This window comes from Patagioenas fasciata, chromosome 3 (assembly GCF_037038585.1).
Source record: "Patagioenas fasciata isolate bPatFas1 chromosome 3, bPatFas1.hap1, whole genome shotgun sequence".
Lineage (NCBI taxonomy): Eukaryota > Metazoa > Chordata > Aves > Columbiformes > Columbidae > Patagioenas > Patagioenas fasciata.
Window position 1 is genome coordinate 69877737 of NC_092522.1, and position 20902 is coordinate 69898638.

Below are 20902 nucleotides of genomic sequence, written 5' to 3' on the forward strand. Positions count from 1 at the left end.
TGCAAGTAAAGTCATCAAATTTTCATGTCCACCTCACAAAACACATTCCATTTGCATGGTGAACACTATCCACAGATAATGTCATACCTGACCTGTAACAAATTCTTGAACTTGTACTCCCCAGCAGTGTGTATTTAAAAAAACTGTTTTAGCCACATGTCAGCATAGCATGGCTACTACTTAATTTAGCGAGAGTTAATTAAGCTGATATGTTGATGAGTGCATTAGAAAAACATACATACTGGAGAAAGCATATGACTGGATTGTACATCAGCTTTGTTCTTCTGTTGTTTGCTGGTTTAAACAAATGTTTGGCCCTTGGTAGCTTTCTTTCTGTTACCATTTTCATGGTGTTTTTATTTTTTCTTTAATGTTTCTCTTTGTGTAAAATAGTTGCATGTGTGGTTTGGATGGTTGGTGGAAAGCCTTTGTCACCAATACTATGTTCTTGAGTACTGAGTCAGCGAAAGATGCAGGTGTGGCTGTGACTGTTGGTTTCATGTATCTGGATGTCTTGCATCTCTGTTTTGCAAAACCCTTTAGTTGTATATGAAATTTTCTTATTATTTCTATAACTCTTGCTCTACAGCATATTAAAATTATGGATGTCTTTTAAAAAACCTTTGACTTTGCTTTTTGTGTATTTTTCCACTTCGTGTTGGTTCAGTCACCTCATAGATAGTTTTACTAAAACATATAGAAGTTAGCAGATTTGCTGAGGAAACTTCCTATGATGCAAGGCATAAGCTTTGCTTGTTACTTATGTCAGCTGGTGGTTTGAGAGGCCAAAGTATCTGTGGGGGGAGATGAAAGTCATCTCCTGCATCTCTGGCTGCCCTCTCAGCATGGCCATAGCTGAGAACCAGGTGCTGCAGGCCGGTGGTGCCGGTGGCTGTCCCCATGGTGTGCCAGTCTCACGCCAGCTACACGGAGAAGATTGGAAGTCAGGAGCTGTGTCCTTACCTGACACTGGGAGTCAAACAGGGATGATAACAAAATCCAGATTGCTGATGACACATTTAACATTTCAGGCATCCTTTTTTTTTTCCACCATGGGTTTCAGAAGCATAGTAGGAGGAACTTTTAAAATGTATAAAATAGAGGATGGTATTTGTCCATCTCCAGTAATCTCAGTTAGTGCCTTTGCCTTGTCAGAATGTTGAATATAATTCAAACCCCGGAGTCCAGGAAATGATGAGATAAGGGCCAGCACAAACCTTAATATAATCTTAATTTTGCCCAAGGAACTGATTATACGTGTTGAAACAGTTCAGTAACAGGAGTACTATAAAAAGCAGGTATGAAAAACTGAGAAAATACATTTTTGTTTGCATTTTGATCTTTCATTGTATATGCTCCAGCTTCAAGTAGCTGGGAAATAGTTTAGCAAAGGCAAGCATAGCTGTTAGCTCACAGCACGTGTCGCGTTTGAGGAAGCAAGTGTACCAGTTTAAGGATGGGATTTGTTAGGTTGCCTTGTTAATGGCAAACAAGGCTTGCGTTGCTGGTGATGTGACATGACAATCAGTAGTTTGTGGGCGCAGTGAGATGTCACGGCGTGAAGGCATCCTCCGATCAAAGGCGTAGGGTTTGTAACATTTAGCACATCTAAGAACACTTTAGAATGTAGAGCAGGAATATTTGCTGTAGCTCTCGTTTGCTTTAGATAACTAACCCAAAATTGGATGTGGCCCATGGTGGCTGTGCTTTCTTTCTAGGGGTGTTGCAGTGCTTGTAACATGGAAAAATAATGTCCTTAAAGGTGTTTTCAGTTGCGCTTTGGTGCTTATATTACCTTACTCTCTTCTTTCCAATGTAAGTTACAAAGATTTTGCTAACCTTCATATTTCTGAAGGATGTTTCTCTGCTTGTTAAGGTCTTTAGTTACTTTGTTACATTAATTACATTTAATATTGTTTCAGCATTGTCATGTCAATTTTCTTTTTTTAGGACAGGGAAGGCATGTATCCAGGAGCTTAATGGTATGACCTTCCCCTGGGCTACAGGAGACCCAGTTTTTAATTCTCTTGACCTGGGAGACAAGAACAGGCATACTGAGTCAAATCGAGGTTTACTTTGTATTAATCTACTATTCTGGCTCAGGTGGGGCCAGTAGTAGGTGAATAAGGTGTAAACAGCTCAGGAATAGAATGGTACTTCTGTCTTTTCAGCTTTTTTATGTCTGCCTCCTTGTGTTTAATAATACTTAATGTACTTTCCTTACATTAATTCATCTAATGAGACATCACATCTGTCATATCTCAGAAGGCCGAGTCAATTCCTTTCATAAAATAAAAAGGAAAATATTTATGCGGGGCCACAGCTGGTGATGTTCAGAGGCTGATCCCAGCCTGGCTTGGCAGCAGTATATGCCTCTTCAGATCTGAGCTCAGATTTCAGTTGGTTCCTTGAACATGGAGACTTGAAGTGAGTGTTGTACCTAACAGAGTGTGTGATGGGTGGTTTCTGTAAGAAATGGTGTGACTTCAGGAGAGGATTTATAGTTGAAAGAGCTGAAAAATCATAGATACCTTTCTTAAGCCTGAAGGAAATCCAAGACTACCTTTACACCTTCTCCTGATCACCACTTATCTCTCTTTCTGTGGAGCTTGTTCAAAAGAGCATTGTAGAGAGAGGTGAATCCCAAAGAGATTGTAAAAGTTGCAGCCTCACAGTCTCTCTATGGCTGTAGCTGTCAATCATTTGTTTTCCTTTCGTCATGTTTGGTTCCATTATCTCAGAGGGAGGTGGAAAGTGTGCAGGGTAACAGAGCCTTTCCCACATACTAAATATTTTCAACTTTTTTTCTTGTTGATACTGATGGATCAGCTGTGTTAATATAAAATTTGACTTCCAATGTGGACTTTGGAGTGCATTGACCCAGCCTCCCAGCTGAGTCCATACACTGCCCTCAGGGTGTCTGGAACTGTCCTTAAGGCCTGAACCCACGTGCTTGGGACAGTCTTGGGTTCAAGAAACACAACATTGTTTTGCTAACCTGTGGTGGCTTTTAGGAGACTGCAGATTGTCTAGCATCAGATACCTAGCTGTGTATGGCTACTGTTTTAATACTTCATATCGCCCAGCACAGCTAGAATTAAACCCTTAATAATGTTTTCATTATTGCTTTCCCAGTGGGACACTGGGTGTCAGCAATTTGCAAAGTAAGCTGAGCCTGTAAAGGAATTTTGGAATTCTTGCAGAGTCTTCCTTGTGGAGAGACCTGAGCTCCCTAGGGTTTGCTGGGTTTGGGGAGCACATGCTGATGTTAGCTAAAAGCCTTTCCTCCCCTGCAATACCCTGCTCTCTTCTTTTCGTCACACAACCTTCCTCCACTATCTCTACAAAAAGGCTTTCATGCAATCTGGCGTGTCAGCTGTTGCCTTTGTTCATTGTGTTGGGTCTGGGATAAAGCATAAGCTCTTCAGCCCTGGTGCTTTGTAGCATGTCGTGAATGCTGATGGGGCTCTGGTTAAGAAGAAAGTAATCAAGCAAACTTACAATTAACAATAACTAAGCAGATTTGGGAGCACTGAGTTCCTAGAAGTATTTGCATTTTTAAATGTTTTCTTTTGCTTTCCTCTTTAAGCTGTTCACCTTGGTATTTTCATCACGGAAAACTGCGTTGTTAGGAAACAGACTTGTGCGTACATCTTAGTATTACATGATTTATCTTCAGAAAGCCAATTAGTGGTTGAAGCAAAAGCTAATCTACTTCACAAGTATAGATTACATCCCTTGTCTTATAAGCGGTAGCAAGCAGCCACACTGCAGAACATCATCTTAAGAAAGAGCAAGTCCTGTTTTGCTTCTACACATATTTTCTATATATTTCTAGAGGCTTTTTCCACTAACCAGATGTGTGTCAGTGTGAACAGTGTGTGGAGACAGTACAATCGACTGCAGCAGAGCTCCTCCAAGGAGACGGCTTAATAGGCCCTAGGGTGAGTTCTTAAGTAAGGGAGGTGACAGACTGTAGAAAAGAAGCGAACGTGTGAAATCTTTGAAAAGAGGAATGTTACTCTATCTTCTGGAAGGGAGCAATGCTATTACTTACTGTAAAGCATAAATAGAAAGAAATTCTGACTTCTCTTGCTATAGTGAGCGGTTAGAAAATCAAATTCAGATGGACCCTCTAAAGTGGGGTGGGGAGGAGGAAGGAGGGAAGAAGCTGCTATAATCAAGCACCAGTGTGCTGACAGAACCTCTCCAGCACATCTCGGTATTAAGACCACGATCCAGCCTCTTGAGAAATAAGGTTTTTTCATTATTTTACTGGTTTTTTACCCCAAACCCTGTTGTTTCAGGCATGAATTAGCAAAGCAGTATACACTGTGTATGAGTGTAATGTGCACTCTGTCTTTGCAATTCTGTTTTTGAACACTTTTTAGAACTGACTTCTGGCTACAGGTATCAGTGTGGGCGCTAAGTATCTTTATTTATGGCAGCCAATGCATCTCATTTTGAGAAGGGCCAAAAAGCTGCAGTTTAAGGCAGTAGGCAATGTAGAAACTAAGATACTCCAGCTGTGGCGGTAACCAGGATGCTATTGAGTTGTATCAGCCTTTGGAAGCAGAGAGGAGGAGAAGATATAAAATTGAGTGCAGACAAGCTGAACACAGAAGTCGATGCCCAGATTGACCTCTGAGTGTTTGTTCTTCATCAACAGGTTGATGACGCCCGGAAGTGAAATTCGGTTTGTCCACAAGCACATGGGTCTGGTGCCGGGCTGGGGAGGAGCTGCTCGGCTGGTGTGCATCGTCGGCAGCAGGGCCGCCCTGCAGCTGCTGAGTGGGGCTGCCAGGGTGGACCCCCAAAGAGCTTTGTGCCTTGGGCTTTCAGAGGAGACCTTGTCCTCTTCAGATGGAGCAAGAGCGTTGGAAGAAGCCCAAGTTTGGCTGAGTCAGTACACAGAGGGTCCAGCCAGCGTGATTCGGGCTGTGAAAAGGGTGGTGACAGCGGGAAGAGAGCTCCCACTGGAAGATGCCCTAAGGACAGAGAAGGACATTTTTGGAACTGTATGGGGTGGGCCTGCCAATTTGCAGGCATTGGTTAGAAGACCAAAACATAACTGACAGTCAATGCATAAGAAATGTTCTTTACCTTTTTGCAAACAAAGCTTTCACTAAAGCAGGCATTAAACTGAAACATTTAAGGACTTGTTAATTTAAACTGGCATTAACATTCCTGTTGTTCACATTTGGTGTGCAACCACAGAGAAATCCCCAGAAGATTCTTTACTGTCCTAATCACCCACTGAATGGAGATTAGTGAAATTAGTATGTAAAGGTAAATACTGTGCTGAGAATAGAACTATAATTCTTTTGGAATGAGGTTGAAGATTATTTTCTTTGGAGTTAAATTTGTTTTTCTAACTGGTATGAAAATGAATTGCTTGAAAGATGAGTTTTATTGATTTGCAGAACAGGTGCATTTAAAGCTGCAAAATATGAGTTCCCCAACATGAGAGTGGTGTCTTTAAGCAGCTTTGAAGGGATGATAACTGGTGAGATGACGTTTTTTATTTTTTCGTCTTCAGTCAGTTCTTTGTATAACTGTTGAGAAAGTATCCAAGGATACTTCAGTTTTAATGATGATTTTTTACAGGAGAAGCTCTAACTCTCTGAGGAGCCTATTTATAGCCCTTGTTCACTGACACTAATTCAGGTCTTTAAGTGCATTTAGGTGTCTTCTGACTGCTTGAGGAACCAACTACCTACATATACATTTGCATATTCCCATAGCCTGAACCTGTGCTGCTGAGCATGTGCAGAGCTGCTGATCTGATTCTTTACATAGAATCCAGTTGAAATCTTGGAAGGCCATGATGCATCGTGTCTGCAGATGGGATGTTCTTGACTGACTGGGTGGTCTGAGTACTTCAGCATTCCAGGAAGACTTGTGTGTGGAACTGTCTACGTTTTCTTCTGAGTGTTTTTACTGGTAGGGCATATTTGGGCTGACCAGAATCATACAATAGTTTGAGTTGGAAGGGACTTTCAAAGATCATCAAGTTCAACCCCCAACTGGAAGATTTGGAACTCGGTCTCCCCTTTATACCAGTGGCTGTGCAAGTAGTTAGGTAAGTGAGTGGAGAGCGTCTTCCCTTTAGAAATTATAAACTGACACTGAGTCCCTTCTTTGGCAGATGATTCTTAAAATGAAACATCTGTGAGAGCAAAACCAAGCGCGTGTATCCGTGACTGATAGTTTCCTGTATTGTTGGTTAGGATGCACTTGTCTCTAAATCTAGCAGGGAGTGTGATCTGAGCCCAGGACCCAAGTACTCCAGGGGAGCATGTTAAGGAGGAAGCATTGGGCTATGTGCCACTGACCTCCATTCTCACTCTGACCAGGCATAACTAACTCTAGATACATGAAACAAGCTCTCTCAGAAGGAAATTCCTTGGATGGAAATCCATGTTCTGATTTCTACAGTATGGCAAGATTCCTGAGTTTCAGACAGCAAGGTAACTGTACGTATGTTTGCAGATCTTGGGACAGATCAATGACAGGACTTAGACCTGGACTGGCTGTCAAGATTCTGCAGCTTCCAAGCAGATGTTCCACTCTGCTGGAGATGTTTTACTATATGGCTTTCACAATGGGGAGTGTGTACAGCCTGAAGCAACCAAAAGAAATGCTGAAGAAAGGGATGTGTTTTGAGCTGGCACCTCAGGAAGGCTCTGTTGATCCTGCCTGTTTGCCTTCACACCTGAAGCTGCTGCTGGAGGAAGATTTCAAATCTCTTTTTTCCCCAAAAATAAAGTTCAATTTTTACTTCCAGGTTAGAGAAGAGACAGGAATAGGAACATGGAGAGTGAGCAGTGTTTTGGTTTGTGCTGCTTTCCCCTCTTTGCCCCTTGTTATCTGATAGCTCAGTTGTTAGTCCCTGGTGCAGCTGGATTCTTTCCCCTGCTCTGAAGGACTTCAAACCCAGGACTTCTGAAGTGTGGATGTTATAATACAGTCAGGCAGTACTTGACTGTTTAGTAATGAAGCTGTTCTGCTTTTCATGAAGGTCCTCAAGACTTAGGAGGGATTCCAGACTGCCAACATCACTGAACCTTCAGAGTTCATACTTACTCCTGTCTGTACTTACCCAACATTTTGAAGAAAAACACCACGTTGTAGTGAGTCAGAAAAACTGTGGTGAGGGCAACTGGTTATGTCTTTGCTACTAACAAGAATAAATTTGCCCTTACTAATACTGTCATTATGTTTTAAAAATGGATGTGAAAATTGCTTGGAAGCTGAGCAAGACCCTTAAATCATGGTGGGTTTGTTTTTGTGTTTTTTTTTTTTACTTTTCAAGTGCCAAGCTGTAAGGCTTATTAGTGTATTCTGTACACCGGGTGCTACAAATTTTGAAGAGAGGAAATGGTAGCAGAAAAGCAGAATATGTTTTACTTGCATGTTTTGAACTGGACCTGTGCTGCCAGCAAGTGAAACTCAGTATGTACATCTATTGGGGACCTCTTTCCATTTTGATTTGTAGACAATGAGCTTACTTCTCATTCCAGCAAATGCATTTTCCCAGCCATCATCTCCAATTTGTCTCAAAGGCCAAAGTTTGCTTCTAAGAACAGGACAAATAATTAACTAGTACTGAGTAAGACACTTTCAGAAAAGGTTACACAAACTCACTTTGTCCTCTGGTCTGTTGGAATCACAAACATACCAAACATGGCTACAGGAGATTCTGAAGATAATTATGTGTTTGTTTTGATTAAGGATTTTGTGAGCAGCCTAATACTGTATGCTCTGGTTTCTTTTCTGTTTTAAAGGCAAGTATACCACTTCACATGAAAAGCAGCCTAACTAAATTACCATGAGTGCCTGCATGAGAGCCCCAGACTGAGATGAAATGGAATCCCATTCTACCAATTTCAAACTTCTATGCTTTATTTCATAGAATACTTATCATCTTAAAGCAACAACCAGCTGCTGATAAGCACTTATATTTTCTTTACAGTTATTAAGGACTACAAGCTTCATCTGTTTTTGTTCCCCTTCAGAAATGGCCTAAAAACAAACAAGCACTATATGCACAAAGTTAGAAACCTCAAAATTGATACTCCCAGTCTCCAAATTAAATGTTGCGCTAGTTTATTTTATTTCCTAGGGGCTAGTTTGCCAGTCCCCTCCTCAGCAAACTAGGTTTCCTATTACGTTGTGAAATGCTTGTCTTGTTCCCTTACTTCTGTGTACTGGAATGCTTAATGGGGGTGTGGATTCTGCACCAAGTGTTTAAAGGTTGGATAGGGGAGACCACTTCTAGCAATACAGATAATTTATCATCTTTGCTGCTGATGCAGATTTACTTACCAAATGGGTAACCTAGGTAAGCTAGGTGTTCTTGCTGAATGCTTGGTTTACTATGTGATTTATTTTTTTTTTACCATAGCATGAGATTTCTGTATCTGTGGTTATCTGTTCTCCTGGAATTGAAGAGATGCAGTACATTTTATAGTAATTTCCTTTTTCCTTTCCATTCTGCTCCACTGTGCATTTCTGTAGCTATGCTTTACAAGTTGAAAATCACTTAATATATGGAGTTACAGAAAACCACATAATGCAGTGTGGCTGTGGCTTAGCTAAAATTGACAAGAGAACACATCGCCTACTGAAGGTAATGGTTTAAATGCAAGATGGGAAGTACCTGGTACTCTTTCCTAGCTTGATCTGGGGGGTGCATTTGCCACTCTGATGATTGGCAATTAAGCTTTCACCAGCCTTACTTGAACTAATTTTAGTACTTCAGAGCTGCAGTCAGCCAGCAGGAGACAAAAGCAGCATCACAGGTGTTTGGGTGAACAGAGGTCTGCCTCTCTACTTTGGTCACAAGCCCCCAGAATAATCACTGATAAAATTATTTGTAGACTGTTTGGGCTGAAGACCCTGAAATTAAGTATACAGCGAGTCAAGTTCTTGTATTTTGCTTCTTGCTTTCTTCAACAGTATGTAGTAAAATGTGTGCACATAGCAGAAGTGTACTTACTGAAGGTTTTTGAGGCACAAAGTCAGACTTTGATTAGAGCCACTGTGTGCTAATGCAAAACAGAGAAATTAGACAGCTGGCAGCTATCAGATAGAAGAAACATTCTGTCCTCTTTCCTTCTGAAGTCCATGTTACTGGCTTTTTTCCTGACAGAACTGGCAGGTGATTGTAAAAATCTGTCATCAAGAGCATCCATTCCTAGATGAGAAAGGAAATCTTCCTTATTCCATCTGAGTCTCCTTTCAATTTTCCTCACCTGTGGGCAGAGGAAACAAACTGGAGGCTGGCACAGCTTTGCCCAAGATTAGACACATCAGCCATCATTACAGGCTGGAAAAGATTTTAGAAGTCTAAATCTACCATTTTCAAAAATCAGCCCTTTTAATTCCCTTCAAATGATTGTTTGCCTACAGCAACTTCTGTCTGAAGATCTGTAGTACCTAGGTACCAGCTACTGTCTCTATTCAGAGATAGATGTACTAAGAATTGGAGTTCAATTATCTTTATTTTAAAGACTGAGTCCAGAATCAACTCAGTTTGAAAAAATGTAAAATAACTGCCATAGACAGAAAAAACAAAGTGTGCTTTTCAAGATCTGGCTTCTAACATTCTCTAATACACAGAAATCAGTTTGTAGCAATCTAGAAGATGCATTTCTAATTCAAGCACAAAACTGCCTTCTCTGTGCTGTCACTGGTTTTGCTATGATGAACAGATAAACAGCAATATAGTCCTTAACACCCCTGTTCTTTGTTATATGGTCAAGTCTGATAACTTACGTGCTTTAATTTCCACATTTCTGCTGTTAAAATAAAGCTGTGTGATACTTCTGCCTATCGTAACAGTGAATCAAGTTGATCAGCTCTTCAAGATGATGAGTGTTAAGCCTGCAACTCATGATTTTTCAGCAGAAAGACAGATTCCTACAGTGTTTTGTTTGAGAGACAGTCAGGGATGCAAGAGCTTCAAGATATCGCTCAGAGCCCGTCTTCCTTTCTTGGCAAACAAGGAAGCTGTTTTATGATAAGTTTTCTTTAAAGTTTCTCCAGTCAAGCTCAATTAAACTGGAGACATATCCAAGATTGTTACTGATAAAATGTAGTTTTATTAAATTATAAATTCCGTAACAAAAACAAGACAGATCAAGAAAGACCTCAAAAACAAAACTACAAGGACTAGATGGCAAAGCCAGTGAAAATGCCATGAAGAGTGTATAGGTAAGAATTTGCAACAAAAGTTAACAGCATTTTTACATTTCCATTGAAGGAAGGTAAATGATTGCTCTTGTCTAGTAAAAACACATTTTAACTCCAAACTCACATCTATTTTCTCACATTAAATTAAGCATCCTGCTCACATCCAACATCTTGCCTGCTCCCACATTGCTTTAGTGTTCTTTTCATACATCAATCCATGCAGAAAGTAGTAAGACACTTAATGCAACAGTCAGATAATGAAGACAATTCAAGTTGTACAGTAGATATACATTGGCCAAAAAGGGATCGAGTATCTCCAAGGGGGAAATGCTACAAAATAAACACAAGACATTTTCAAGAAAGCTGGGTATTGCTAAGCAGCTTTCAAACCACTAACAAGACAACCCAGTTTCCTACAGTTAAGAGTCTTCCAGCTGAGACACGTTAAGAGACTTAAGTTAAACAGTCCAGATCCTTTTCTCCCCTTCACCCTGCCCTCCCACCAAACATACCACTAGGTTTGAGTGTGATGCCAATGTGGACAGAAAAATTACAAATACAGAACCGAGGTTTCAATCGCATGGCTCTAATTTTAAACTTCAGTGACTGTGCACTGTCCATCTGGCCTTCTAGACCTTGCACTTGTGTTTACCACCCCACCACCTCCCACTGGTCTCTCCGCTCCCGACTGGCTTGCGTTTGCATTCAAGTGTCTCTGCTGGACAGAGGATGGGTGTTGCTGAAGGTGGGCGGACACATCCTCACTGTCACTGCTGGCATCCGATTCGGTTTCCTCAACAGAGGTGTCAGGGGCTGGCACCCGACCAGAAGATGATGATTCATGGTCTTCTTCTCCCTCTCCCCTGTGACTCCTTTCAGCCATACTGTCTCCACTTATTTGTAAGTGGGCAAAAGAGTTCTCTAGAGAGTTGCTTGCATCAGGTGATGGTGTTGAAGGACTCATCAGCTGACCATCTAGGGAGGACAGGGGCCTAGCAGAAAGGGATGCCAGAGGCTGCACGGCTGCAGCCCCCGGAGCCGGTGTGCTGTCTGCACCGTCAGCAGAGCTCTCTCTTGCCAGGTTGACAGTGTTAGCATCACAGTCCAACCTCAGCCCAGCCACTCCCTTCTTTGGTATGTCTATTATGTCCCGTTTTATTTTTCTGCGGCGTCCATGCTCATTTCTCCTATACTGAACCATATTTTCAAGATCTGCTACGTATAAAAACCCAGCTATTAGCATTTCAGTGCTCTTTTTACCCTTGGAAAAGGCATCTTCTAGCTCCCTGCTGGTACGTTCATCATACTGCCACCAACCATTTCTACCTTCATAGTACCAAGCATATTCTCCATTGCCTCTGCTTGCTGCTTTGAGTTCTTCCGGTGACAATAAGGTTGGCTTGTCAAGAAAATCCTCTGGAATCTCCTGCCGGCAGAGTGCACAGCGTTTCCCAAGCCAAGAAGCTCCCTTCACACACAGATAGCAGAAAACGTGTTTACAAGGAAGACTTACTGGGTGGACACAAGTTTGCAGACAGATAGCACATTCAGGGACTGTCAGAGAAGGTGCTGCATTAGCACATGACTCATTTGTCTTCCTGTTTGTGGGAAGCACGTTGATCGAATGATCTATTTCACCACAGCCAGCCATCCTGCAGAAGATCAAAGATAGATTTAAATCAGTTTATTGTGTCAACCTAAACTGGCACCTTACATGACCTTTGACCTCAACATAAAACAGAATCATAGAATCGTTTTGGCTGGAAGACACCCTCAAGATCATCTCGTCCAACCATACCATCACATCACGCATCCACAACAACATCCACAGAATGAGCTGTTTACCTGAAATTAAGGTAAGGTATCACATATGAAGCTTAACTCAAAGAAACTGACAGGTTAACATTCTGTGTCCTGAGCTGACAGACTAAATTGAGTACTGGGAGAATTTCTTTTGCTGATCACCAATGTTCAGCTATTTCATTTTCAGCATGTTATCATGCCAAGGTAGAAAACAAATTTTGGAATTTCTTCTGTTCTTCCTCTGAAGTAGTGTTGATTAATGAACCTCCAGGCAGCCAGGTACTTTAGAGCCTCCTCAGGAAATTTAAAGCAGCTACAATTCTTTCCTCAAGAGGTGATCTAGCTGCAAACACTGAACTTAAAAAAATCTCTCTGCACAGTACTGGTGATCATCTGTTTGATTAAGGGATTGCCTGAACAGTACCTCAGACTAAGCTCCCACAGTGGAAAATATGCCTGGCAGCAGCACCCAGCTGAAGTGTTCCCCCACTCTGATTCTTAGTCCCCATGTACCACAGGACACAACCCCTCAAACTGGGCTCAGAACAACTAGTGGGCTGCAGAAAGAACCAGATCTGAAAAATGATTTGGCTGAGTGCACCTCAAAAGGAATAGCTGCAGTCTAGTAGCAGTAGCAGTATAACCCAGCAGACACATAACCATGATTTGATTGGTTTGTGAAGTCATTGCCTCTATCTTCTCTGGCCATATCCTATTTATGTCATTAAAGATGATTTTTTCTAACCACCTGTAAGAAGGCAGGGAATGCAAAACTGTGTCACTTTGACATTGTGTAGGATTTCAGTAGCTGAAAAATTCTAGCGTAAATATGCAAATGCCTTCTCAACTATATTTTTGCCATGGCAATTTTTCATGGTCTGTTTCATGGTAATTTTCCTTTTATGTTCTTATTTATTAGCAATCAAACCCAAACAACAGATATCAAATGAGGAAGAAGAATAGGCTTTGGGGGATGGGGCCTAAAATGGTGTCTTTTTTCATTTAAGTCCACAAGGAACTTTGAGGAATAGGGCTGATATATTCAGCCACACAGCTTTTCGGTGAACTGGTCTTTGTTTTACAAGCAGCTAGGAATACTTCATACAAAATTATCACAGACACGGGGGCCAAAAATGTCCTTTTGAGGACATGTAGTCCAGCCTCATGCTCCACATGGCACTACCACCAATACAAGATCAGATCAGCCATGGCGTTAACTAGCTGAGTTTTTTTGAAACCTGCAAGGATGGAGATACCACAGCGTCCCTGGACAACCTATTCTAGTGTTATAAACAGTTCTAGCAAAACGTGTTACCTCAAGAGAAAATACCTAGTGTTATGGTGAAAGCCTCCACTGCTCTGAACATCTTGTGAATACAAACTGGGCTTAAAAAAAAAAAAAAAAAAAAAAAGATTTATGCTTCAGTATTTCTCTCTACAATAATGTATTAAGTGCTGTTTACTTAAAATGTACTTCTGTATGCTGTCTGTTCCCTTCTATCACTATAATTTCCTTTTGAAAGACCAATGCCTCTTTAATCCTTTTTCTATCAAATCATTCTTTTAAAAGCTCTACAGATCAAATATTTTTCCTGAAGTACCACGTAATTGTATTCACCTATGATTCAGTTTCATATCTGAATTTCTTTCTCTGAGATTAAAGACAAATCTGCATACTAGTTCTTAAATCATGTCAAATACAGACACAGCATTACCTACCACCTGGTAACTGTCTTTTTTACTGCACAGTACACATTTATCTGTGAAATCCATGCTAACGACGTTGTGAAAAACTTCTTTTCTGGGAGCCTCACACTTTTGAGGTTATATTTTGCAACAGATTTTTTACACCAAAACTAGGGTTTTATAATAAAAAACTTTTTATAAAAAGGAGGGAAGAAAAGCTATTGAAATTTCAGAATACCCATGAATACAACCCAACCAGTAGCTCACAACAGAAGACCTGAAAGAGAAATCCATGTGTTGATGAATTTGCATTAACCATGGCTGAGGTAAAGGATCTGAATTTTCAAGTGCTCCCGTAATGAGATACTACTGTGCAAAAAGGCACAGCAGCAGAGATTTGTACTTCCATGCTACAGTTTTGCAAAAGGCTGCTTCTACCTGTACACTTGATAAGGTTATCCTTTTCAGAAAATATTAAAACAACCTCTGACTTCTCTACAAGTCATGTATCATAATTAAGATTTTGGAGACTGTTGGGATTAAAAATACAATGGACTTTGGAAAACAAAACAAAACAAAAAACTAACATATTAGTAAACTAAAAGCAGAGTGAAAGTTCTCACCTGTTCACTGAAAGCACAAATGCTAACATTTGAACTGTGTTCAATAGGTCATCTCTTAGAGGGTTCTTTGATTACTTACTAGATCAAGACAATAATGCAGGATATTAAAAGAAATGAGTGAATGCCTTATCTTGAAATTCCCATGTGATTTTTAGTGACTCAGAGGAAAATGTTATGTGTAAAATGAATACAGCTGGAGGAATAAAGCCTTATCTATAAGCAAGCACTGCTCAGCAACATAAAACTCTTAAAAGATAAGCACAACTGCAGTTGCATGTGCTCAGAATGCAGGACCATTATGCACTTGAAGATTCATATCAAGTAAAATGATGCTGTCTCACTTTTTGTTTTTAAAGGAAGAGCAACTCCATAAATACACAAAGCATGGAAGAGGTGACATATAAAAACTAAATTAAAAGACTCCAGGCCTTCTAGGACTCTACTGGAAGAAAAAGTAAAATCCCACAAAACCACCTCAAAACTGAGCAATTTTTTAAGCTCCAGGTAAAATTCTAACTGCAACTAAGCAGTCTGTCAAGGAGCTAACACACATAAATTCGTCAACAAAAAAACAGCTTACTTTTTCTGAATAATTTTTACTGAAGCATGCCACAAAACTAAAATGTCCTCTCTTCAGATGTCTCCAGCTAGGATGGCAGGTCCTCTTTTCCAAGGCTGGCTCATTCCTTACTTGTCCTGCTCAATGGTACACTACAGTGCTTCAGCTTCTCTGCAAACTAATGGAAAGCAAATAATAGTCACCATTACAATGTTGTACAGAGGTATGAGCAAGCAAAATACAACGCCATGGTCCTGTTACAGAAAATAAAATACTATCCTTTCATTTACCTGATGCAGGCTTCTGTTTTATTTTTTATCTTTTTCTGAAGTATTATAAAAGATAATTATCATTAACTCTAATAAGTTAATGGCTCATTTCCATAAAGGGACAATGTACACAAAAGCAGAAACAAGAACAAAGTTAGATGCACATTATGTTTATGCAAATTTAACCTCTAACACATGAGTCCTTATATTCTGAGACTTTAAAAACTCATAATGGCTGCATGGCTAAAGCTATATAAAACTATCCATATCATATCTTTCCAAAGGACTGCCTGGGCATGTCTCTTCACAGGGACCAGTATCAGATGCTTGAGAAGAAAACAGTGCATGCAAACAGCTAATTTCCCTGAGGTCCTCTCCATATTTCAAGCAGTCTGTTGCTCAGAGCCTTGCATCCTTGTCCTTTTTTTCAGAGATGACATGCATTAATTTCATGAAGCAACTTCAGAACCCTTCAGCACCTTTTTTTTTTATAAATCTACATATGTATGGCCTCATACTAGGTTATAAACAAACTCAATGACCTAGATTTGATACTTAACAAGGTAAACAAAAAAAGGATTAATTAGGATCTTCATGTATTTCTTTATGAAGTACTGAAGGGCTCTGAGGTTCATTCATGGAATGAATGCATGCGATCTCTGAAAAGGAGGACAAGGATGCAAATCAGCCTCTACACCTCTGAGGTAATATACCCCTCTTCAGGCTAGCAGGTCATGTCAGTCACAATACATTTTGCGTATGTCACGAACCAGAATCTGAGCTAATTCATTTCACAATATATAGTAATCACTGGAAACCATTAAGTGTCTAACAAATACCTAAATACAGTAAGGAAGTAGGAATCTGAGAACTCGGAGAGGGCAGGGGGACCATCAAGATTTCACTGTCGCATTCTCACACCCTAAACAGGAAGGTCTCGACCTAAAAGAGCCACCCTTGGTTACAGAAGGTATTTGGGAATCTTCTGTAAAAAGACTGATGAGCTATAGAGTTATATCTTCCTTCTGGGCTATAGGTTTCAAGATGACTCTTCAGCATTTTCATCCACAATTTGAAGTTGCTGCCAAATGTTACATATAGGAATGATCTGAAGCAGACCTGAGAATGTCACATTTTAGATCTCAATTTGCTCCAGGAAAGAATAATTTCAGAATAAATACAGTGCAGATCAGACATGTACAGAGTCAAGCAAAGTTAAGGACTGATAAGTCCCTGAGACATCATGGAGTATTTAGTATTATAGTGTCCTGTACTCTAGTCCTTCATCAAGTGATTAACATTTATCATTAATGACATACAAGTGAAATGTTCAGATGACTTCAGGATAAGACATATTACCCAAATATGTTGTTTTCTTTATAGCTGAGCTCCATGTAACATTCTGTGCAGCTATTTTTAGAAAGAGCTCCTATGGAAAAATGCAAAAATTAGCAAGCTTATCCACACCTTTTCAAAAGGCAGAAGGTTCTCCCCTCATTGTTCTAGCAGCTTCCCAGTTCTCCACACATCACTCTGAAACCAAGAGCTGCAATCGTGTTACAATTTTGGCTCTCTTAATCCACTCAGACAAGATACTGTGTTTGCGATGACCAAAGAGACACTTGCCACAAGCTGGATGCTGTGGGTGTGGTGTTCAGTCCTTCATGGTAGGAGCTGGCTTTCTGTTACTCCTGTAGGTATCACTGGCAGCCTTTTAGCTACTACCTCTTGCAATCCACTACTAGAGGTAGCATATGATAAAACCAAATGGGAGAAAAAGGTTGGGTCAGTTCTGGTAAATTTCTTAGGACATAAAAATGCATACACTTATTCAAGGTATGTAATCATACCTAGAAGAATCCAATTAGGGCATAATTATAGGATTTTGGTAAGGCAACTTTCTAATTGCTGTATAGCTCTTAAAAAGAACTAGTTTACAAACTGACTTCAGGTAACCTCTACATTTCATGACATCGTTATTTATTTAATAAGCCAGTCTTGAAAATTTTACTAAATGGGATAAAAGACACTTGTGGTTACACACACACAGCCTTTCCCAGATGATGACTCCTCCTTTGAAGTCAAGTGGGTAAGAGCCATGTTCTATACTTAGCAATTAATTTTCTACACTAGAAAAGCATGAAGTATGAGGAGTTACATTATCTGCAGCAACCTGCAAGTACCCATTCCTTGTGCACACTCACCAAATCCATGCATCCTATCACACACTGATTTTGAAACTTTCATTCAAGATGCAACAGATTAAACACATTCCCACTGATCAGGAAACAAGAATTTGAAGTGGGCGATATCCCCTCCCAAACTCAGGCTCAGACAACATTTAACTGCTCTCTTTGTCCCCTTGACACTCTGAGGATGCTTGCTGGGAGAAGTCACATCTGCTTCTTCCATGCAACTTCAGGATTTTGAAGTTGGTGGACTTCCTATCAAATTCATCTCCTAAAATGACTTCAGGGTCTCCTTAAAGAAAAACGTCAGGGTTTTTCTAGACTAAGACGGAATGAAACAACTTATTGTCAGTTCAATCAACTGTGCCTATTGGATTCCCAGTAAACCATCACACCCAACACATTTTTTTCCACTTTTCTATTTCTTTGGAAAAAACAGCAACAATAAAAAAAAAAAAATCACAGAAACATACATATTTAAGAAGCCAGCTCCTAAATGTCAGTGAAGTGTTTGTTGCCTACAGTCTTAAGAAATTTTCTCTGTAAGTAAAAGCTTAGCTTTTTAAAAACAAATGAGCACAAACCATCGGTATATTAAATGAACATCGGCTTCTAACCAAACCAGCTGAAGACTACTATTTGAGTCCTACCTCAAATGACAGATAATCTCACAAATTATTCAACTCTGTACAGATTACTCTAAAATAGCTATCACAAATTCATCATTTCCCCCCTCCCATAGGTTGAAAACTCAGCAGCTACAGCATTACTTCAAGAGAGTAAATGCTCTTCTGTAATTAAATACTTTGATTTTCCCATCCAGATCCCTAACTCATAACTCAATTATTGAGGGGAAAGTAGGGGAAAAAGAACCCCAGAATTTTGCCCTCCCCTACAAGTCACTATGAGCCACTGGGGGAAGAAAAAAGGAAGGCGGCCATTTTTTTTAAATATGAAAAAAATCACTGTCCTCTCTGAAGGTCTGCTACTGTCAATATAGTATCATCTCAATGTAATGAGCCTGTCAGGTATTTTTTAAACCATCCCTGGGCACTGGATACCGCAACAGATAACTAACTTAACTGTTTCCTGTCCTTACCTACTTTTCTGTATCTGTTTCTTAAATACAGAATTATCTTCAAGAATTGCTGATTGTGATGAGGCTTCAAGTTGACTGTCATTCCTTATCCTTTGCTATTACACATTAATACAAAACAACCCTTGTATGTATATTTGGAACCGAATCACAGAAGAATAGTCAAGTGCAGAACAGTCAACCATTTTGGTATTAAACAGCTACATATTTATTCAAAATGAGGTTCTTCTATGCTACAATTGGAGCACTTAATTTGAATTTTGAGCATGTATCATATTTCAATGTATTTAACACAGCAAAATGATAATTTCTCACTCAAATGATATTGTGTGGAAAACAAAGCAGAACTTCAGATGAATCTGTTTATCAATGCTTCAGAAAGAGAAAGTAAATACAGGAATATCTCTTCATATATATAGACTCGATTAACATGCACAGAAGAGAGAAAAAAAAAAATCTATTTCAACAAAAAGACTTTCACCACCAATTCCCTGAGTCCACTGTTCAATAGCCTCTAAAAATACTGCTCTCTAAATAAATGGTAATTCAATTACCTCTAAATTGATGCAGTATATTTTGAAGGAAACAAGAATAGAACTTTTTTTTCATTCAGTACAGATTCTGCATTATAGCAGTTTAAACAACTGGTACTTTGATCCACTTGGAAAGAAACCACAGTATTAAGCAAACAAGACTATTACAAACATTCAATATATAAGATTTACTCCAAATGACCAAATCAATATGCAGATTTCACTGTGTTTTCAATACTATTACAAACTGTAATTTTTGGTAGTGCCTTTTTAGAGATGCTTTAGGGACTATTTTTAAGGAGCCCACTGTCCAGAGGGAGCAGCTAACAAAGTAGCAGGACTGTATTTTTAATATTACAAATCTGACAAAAGCAAAATGTTTTAAAGCTCTGCTCCCTACTCCTCCTTCTATTTGTTCAATGTATACTGGCACACTACACAACCAGTAACAAAACCTACAGTATTTCTAGTTCGTATCACAGAAAAGTTACACTAAGATTTAAATCCCCACACTTGTAACGATTACACCATTCCGATTACCTTCTTTGTATCAAAAACTCGTATTTACTAACACTTTGTATTAATTTTTCAGTGGTGGCAGCCCGTATTGCACCAAAAGCCGGACCTATTTTCACGTCCCATTTTCCCGTTCTGAAGGGGGACGCGATCCAAACACTTCAGGCGAAATCACCCAGCACAAAGCCACAAAAGCGCTTCCATCAGAAACACCGGTTACTTTCCACACGCTTTGTACTCTGCTGCTATGAGTGCGCGACTCCCGTTCCGGGTTCAGAGAGCTCATTACGGCAACCAAAGCAGACCAGCTCCAGCAATGACATTTTGAAAGGCGAGTGACAACACGCAGAATTATTTAAAGCGCTGCACATCGGTCTAAGAATTAAAGCGCTGCGCTCGCTGGGTCAGAGGATTCTGCCACGCGTGACGACGCCACCGCTAATGCTCCTGACCTATTTTACTACCGAACGACGCGAAACCTGGAAACCGGGGCCCCGACCCGGCACGGGGTGCGCACGTCACCCGGTACAGGCAGCAGGACACCGCCTCCCTCAGCGGCAGGAGGCGGGCCCGACAGAGGGCACCGGGCCTACGGGAAGCACCGGCAAGCTCTCGGCCGCCAGCGGGGCGCAGGCTACGCGGGGCCAGGCCCAGCTCTCCCGGGGCGGCGGGGCGGGGAGCGGCCTCCCCGGCGGGGCAGCGGGGGCGGCCCCGGCACCCGTCACGTGACGCCGCGGGCGGGGCGGGGGTGGGTGATCCCCCCCCGCCGCCCAAAACAATAACGGGCACGGCTCCCCGCCCTGGAGCGCGGTTGGCCTGCACCGCACCGCGCCGCTCCTTTGTTCAGGGTGCCCACCCGAGCGGCGGCGCCGCGGCACCGGTACCAGCCCCAGCCCGCCCGCTCCCCGCCACGGGCAGCAGCGGCCCCGGCGGAAGAGGGGCCCTGTTGGAGCGACCGCTCCTTCCTCGTCCTCCTCTTTCCCACCTCCGCGGCGGCGCCAGGGACGCAGCCACTCACCCGCCGGGCCGGCCGGCTCAGCCCGCCGCCGTCACCTGCCGCCTCCTCCGGCCCCGCCGCCGGGACAGCGGGACGCGCCGACGTCACGCGCGGGATGGGGGGGAAGGGGGCGGGGGCAAACGCGCCACTGTGACGCCAGGGAGGAGGAGGGGCAGCTGGCGGGGGGCGGGGTGAGCTCGCCGCGGGGGAGGGCTGGGCGCGCGCGTGACGCCACTGCGTGACGCCGCTTGTCCGCGTCCCCTGCGGCGTGCGCGTTCTGCAGCCCAGCCGCTCCTGGGCCCGGCCGCTCCCCGGCCAGCGGGGATGGGGCCGTGCGCGGGGGCCGCGGCCACTTTGGACGGCCTGCGGTGGGGCTTGCGAGGTACGCGGGAGCGCCTCGCCACACGGGTGGGTGCATCGGAAGGTGGAGGCGC

General features: G+C 41.7%; 2 protein-coding genes across 6 annotated transcripts in view; one reads left to right on the plus strand and one right to left on the minus strand.

Moving 5' to 3' along the window:
- ECHDC1 (ethylmalonyl-CoA decarboxylase 1) overlaps positions 1 to 5330 on the plus strand; it is a 38220-nt gene extending 32890 nt beyond the window's left edge. For both annotated transcript variants that reach the window (XM_065834461.2, XM_071806575.1), the window contains one exon: positions 4670 to 5330. In XM_065834461.2, the coding sequence (XP_065690533.2) occupies positions 4670 to 5075 (406 nt within the window). In that variant the 3' untranslated portion in view covers positions 5076 to 5330. The remainder of the gene's footprint in view (positions 1 to 4669) is intronic.
- Positions 5331 to 10083: 4753 nt separating this feature from the next.
- On the minus strand, positions 10084 to 20604 carry RNF146 (ring finger protein 146). Of its 4 annotated transcripts, none has more exons than XM_065834063.2 (4): positions 20490 to 20594; positions 16497 to 16566; positions 14890 to 15046; positions 10084 to 11849 (listed from the first exon to the last, which is right to left on the minus strand). In XM_065834063.2, exon 4 carries the CDS (start codon positions 11846 to 11848, stop codon positions 10790 to 10792), a length of 1059 nt encoding a protein of 352 aa, XP_065690135.2. In that variant the 5' UTR covers position 11849; positions 14890 to 15046; positions 16497 to 16566; positions 20490 to 20594; the 3' UTR covers positions 10084 to 10789. The 4 variants fall into 4 exon arrangements, with proteins under 4 accessions (XP_065690135.2, XP_071662674.1, XP_065690132.2 ...); XM_071806573.1 differs by lacking the exon at positions 16497 to 16566 and adding an exon at positions 16605 to 16878; XM_065834060.2 differs by lacking the exon at positions 16497 to 16566 and having other exon boundaries at positions 20490 to 20604.
- Positions 20605 to 20902: the final 298 nt, after the last annotated feature.

What these genes read in the sequence shown, in the direction of transcription:
- RNF146 (XM_065834060.2), bottom strand. Translation starts at nt 11,848, where the DNA reads ATGGCTGGCTGTGGTGAAATAGATCATTCGATCAACGTGCTTCCCACA.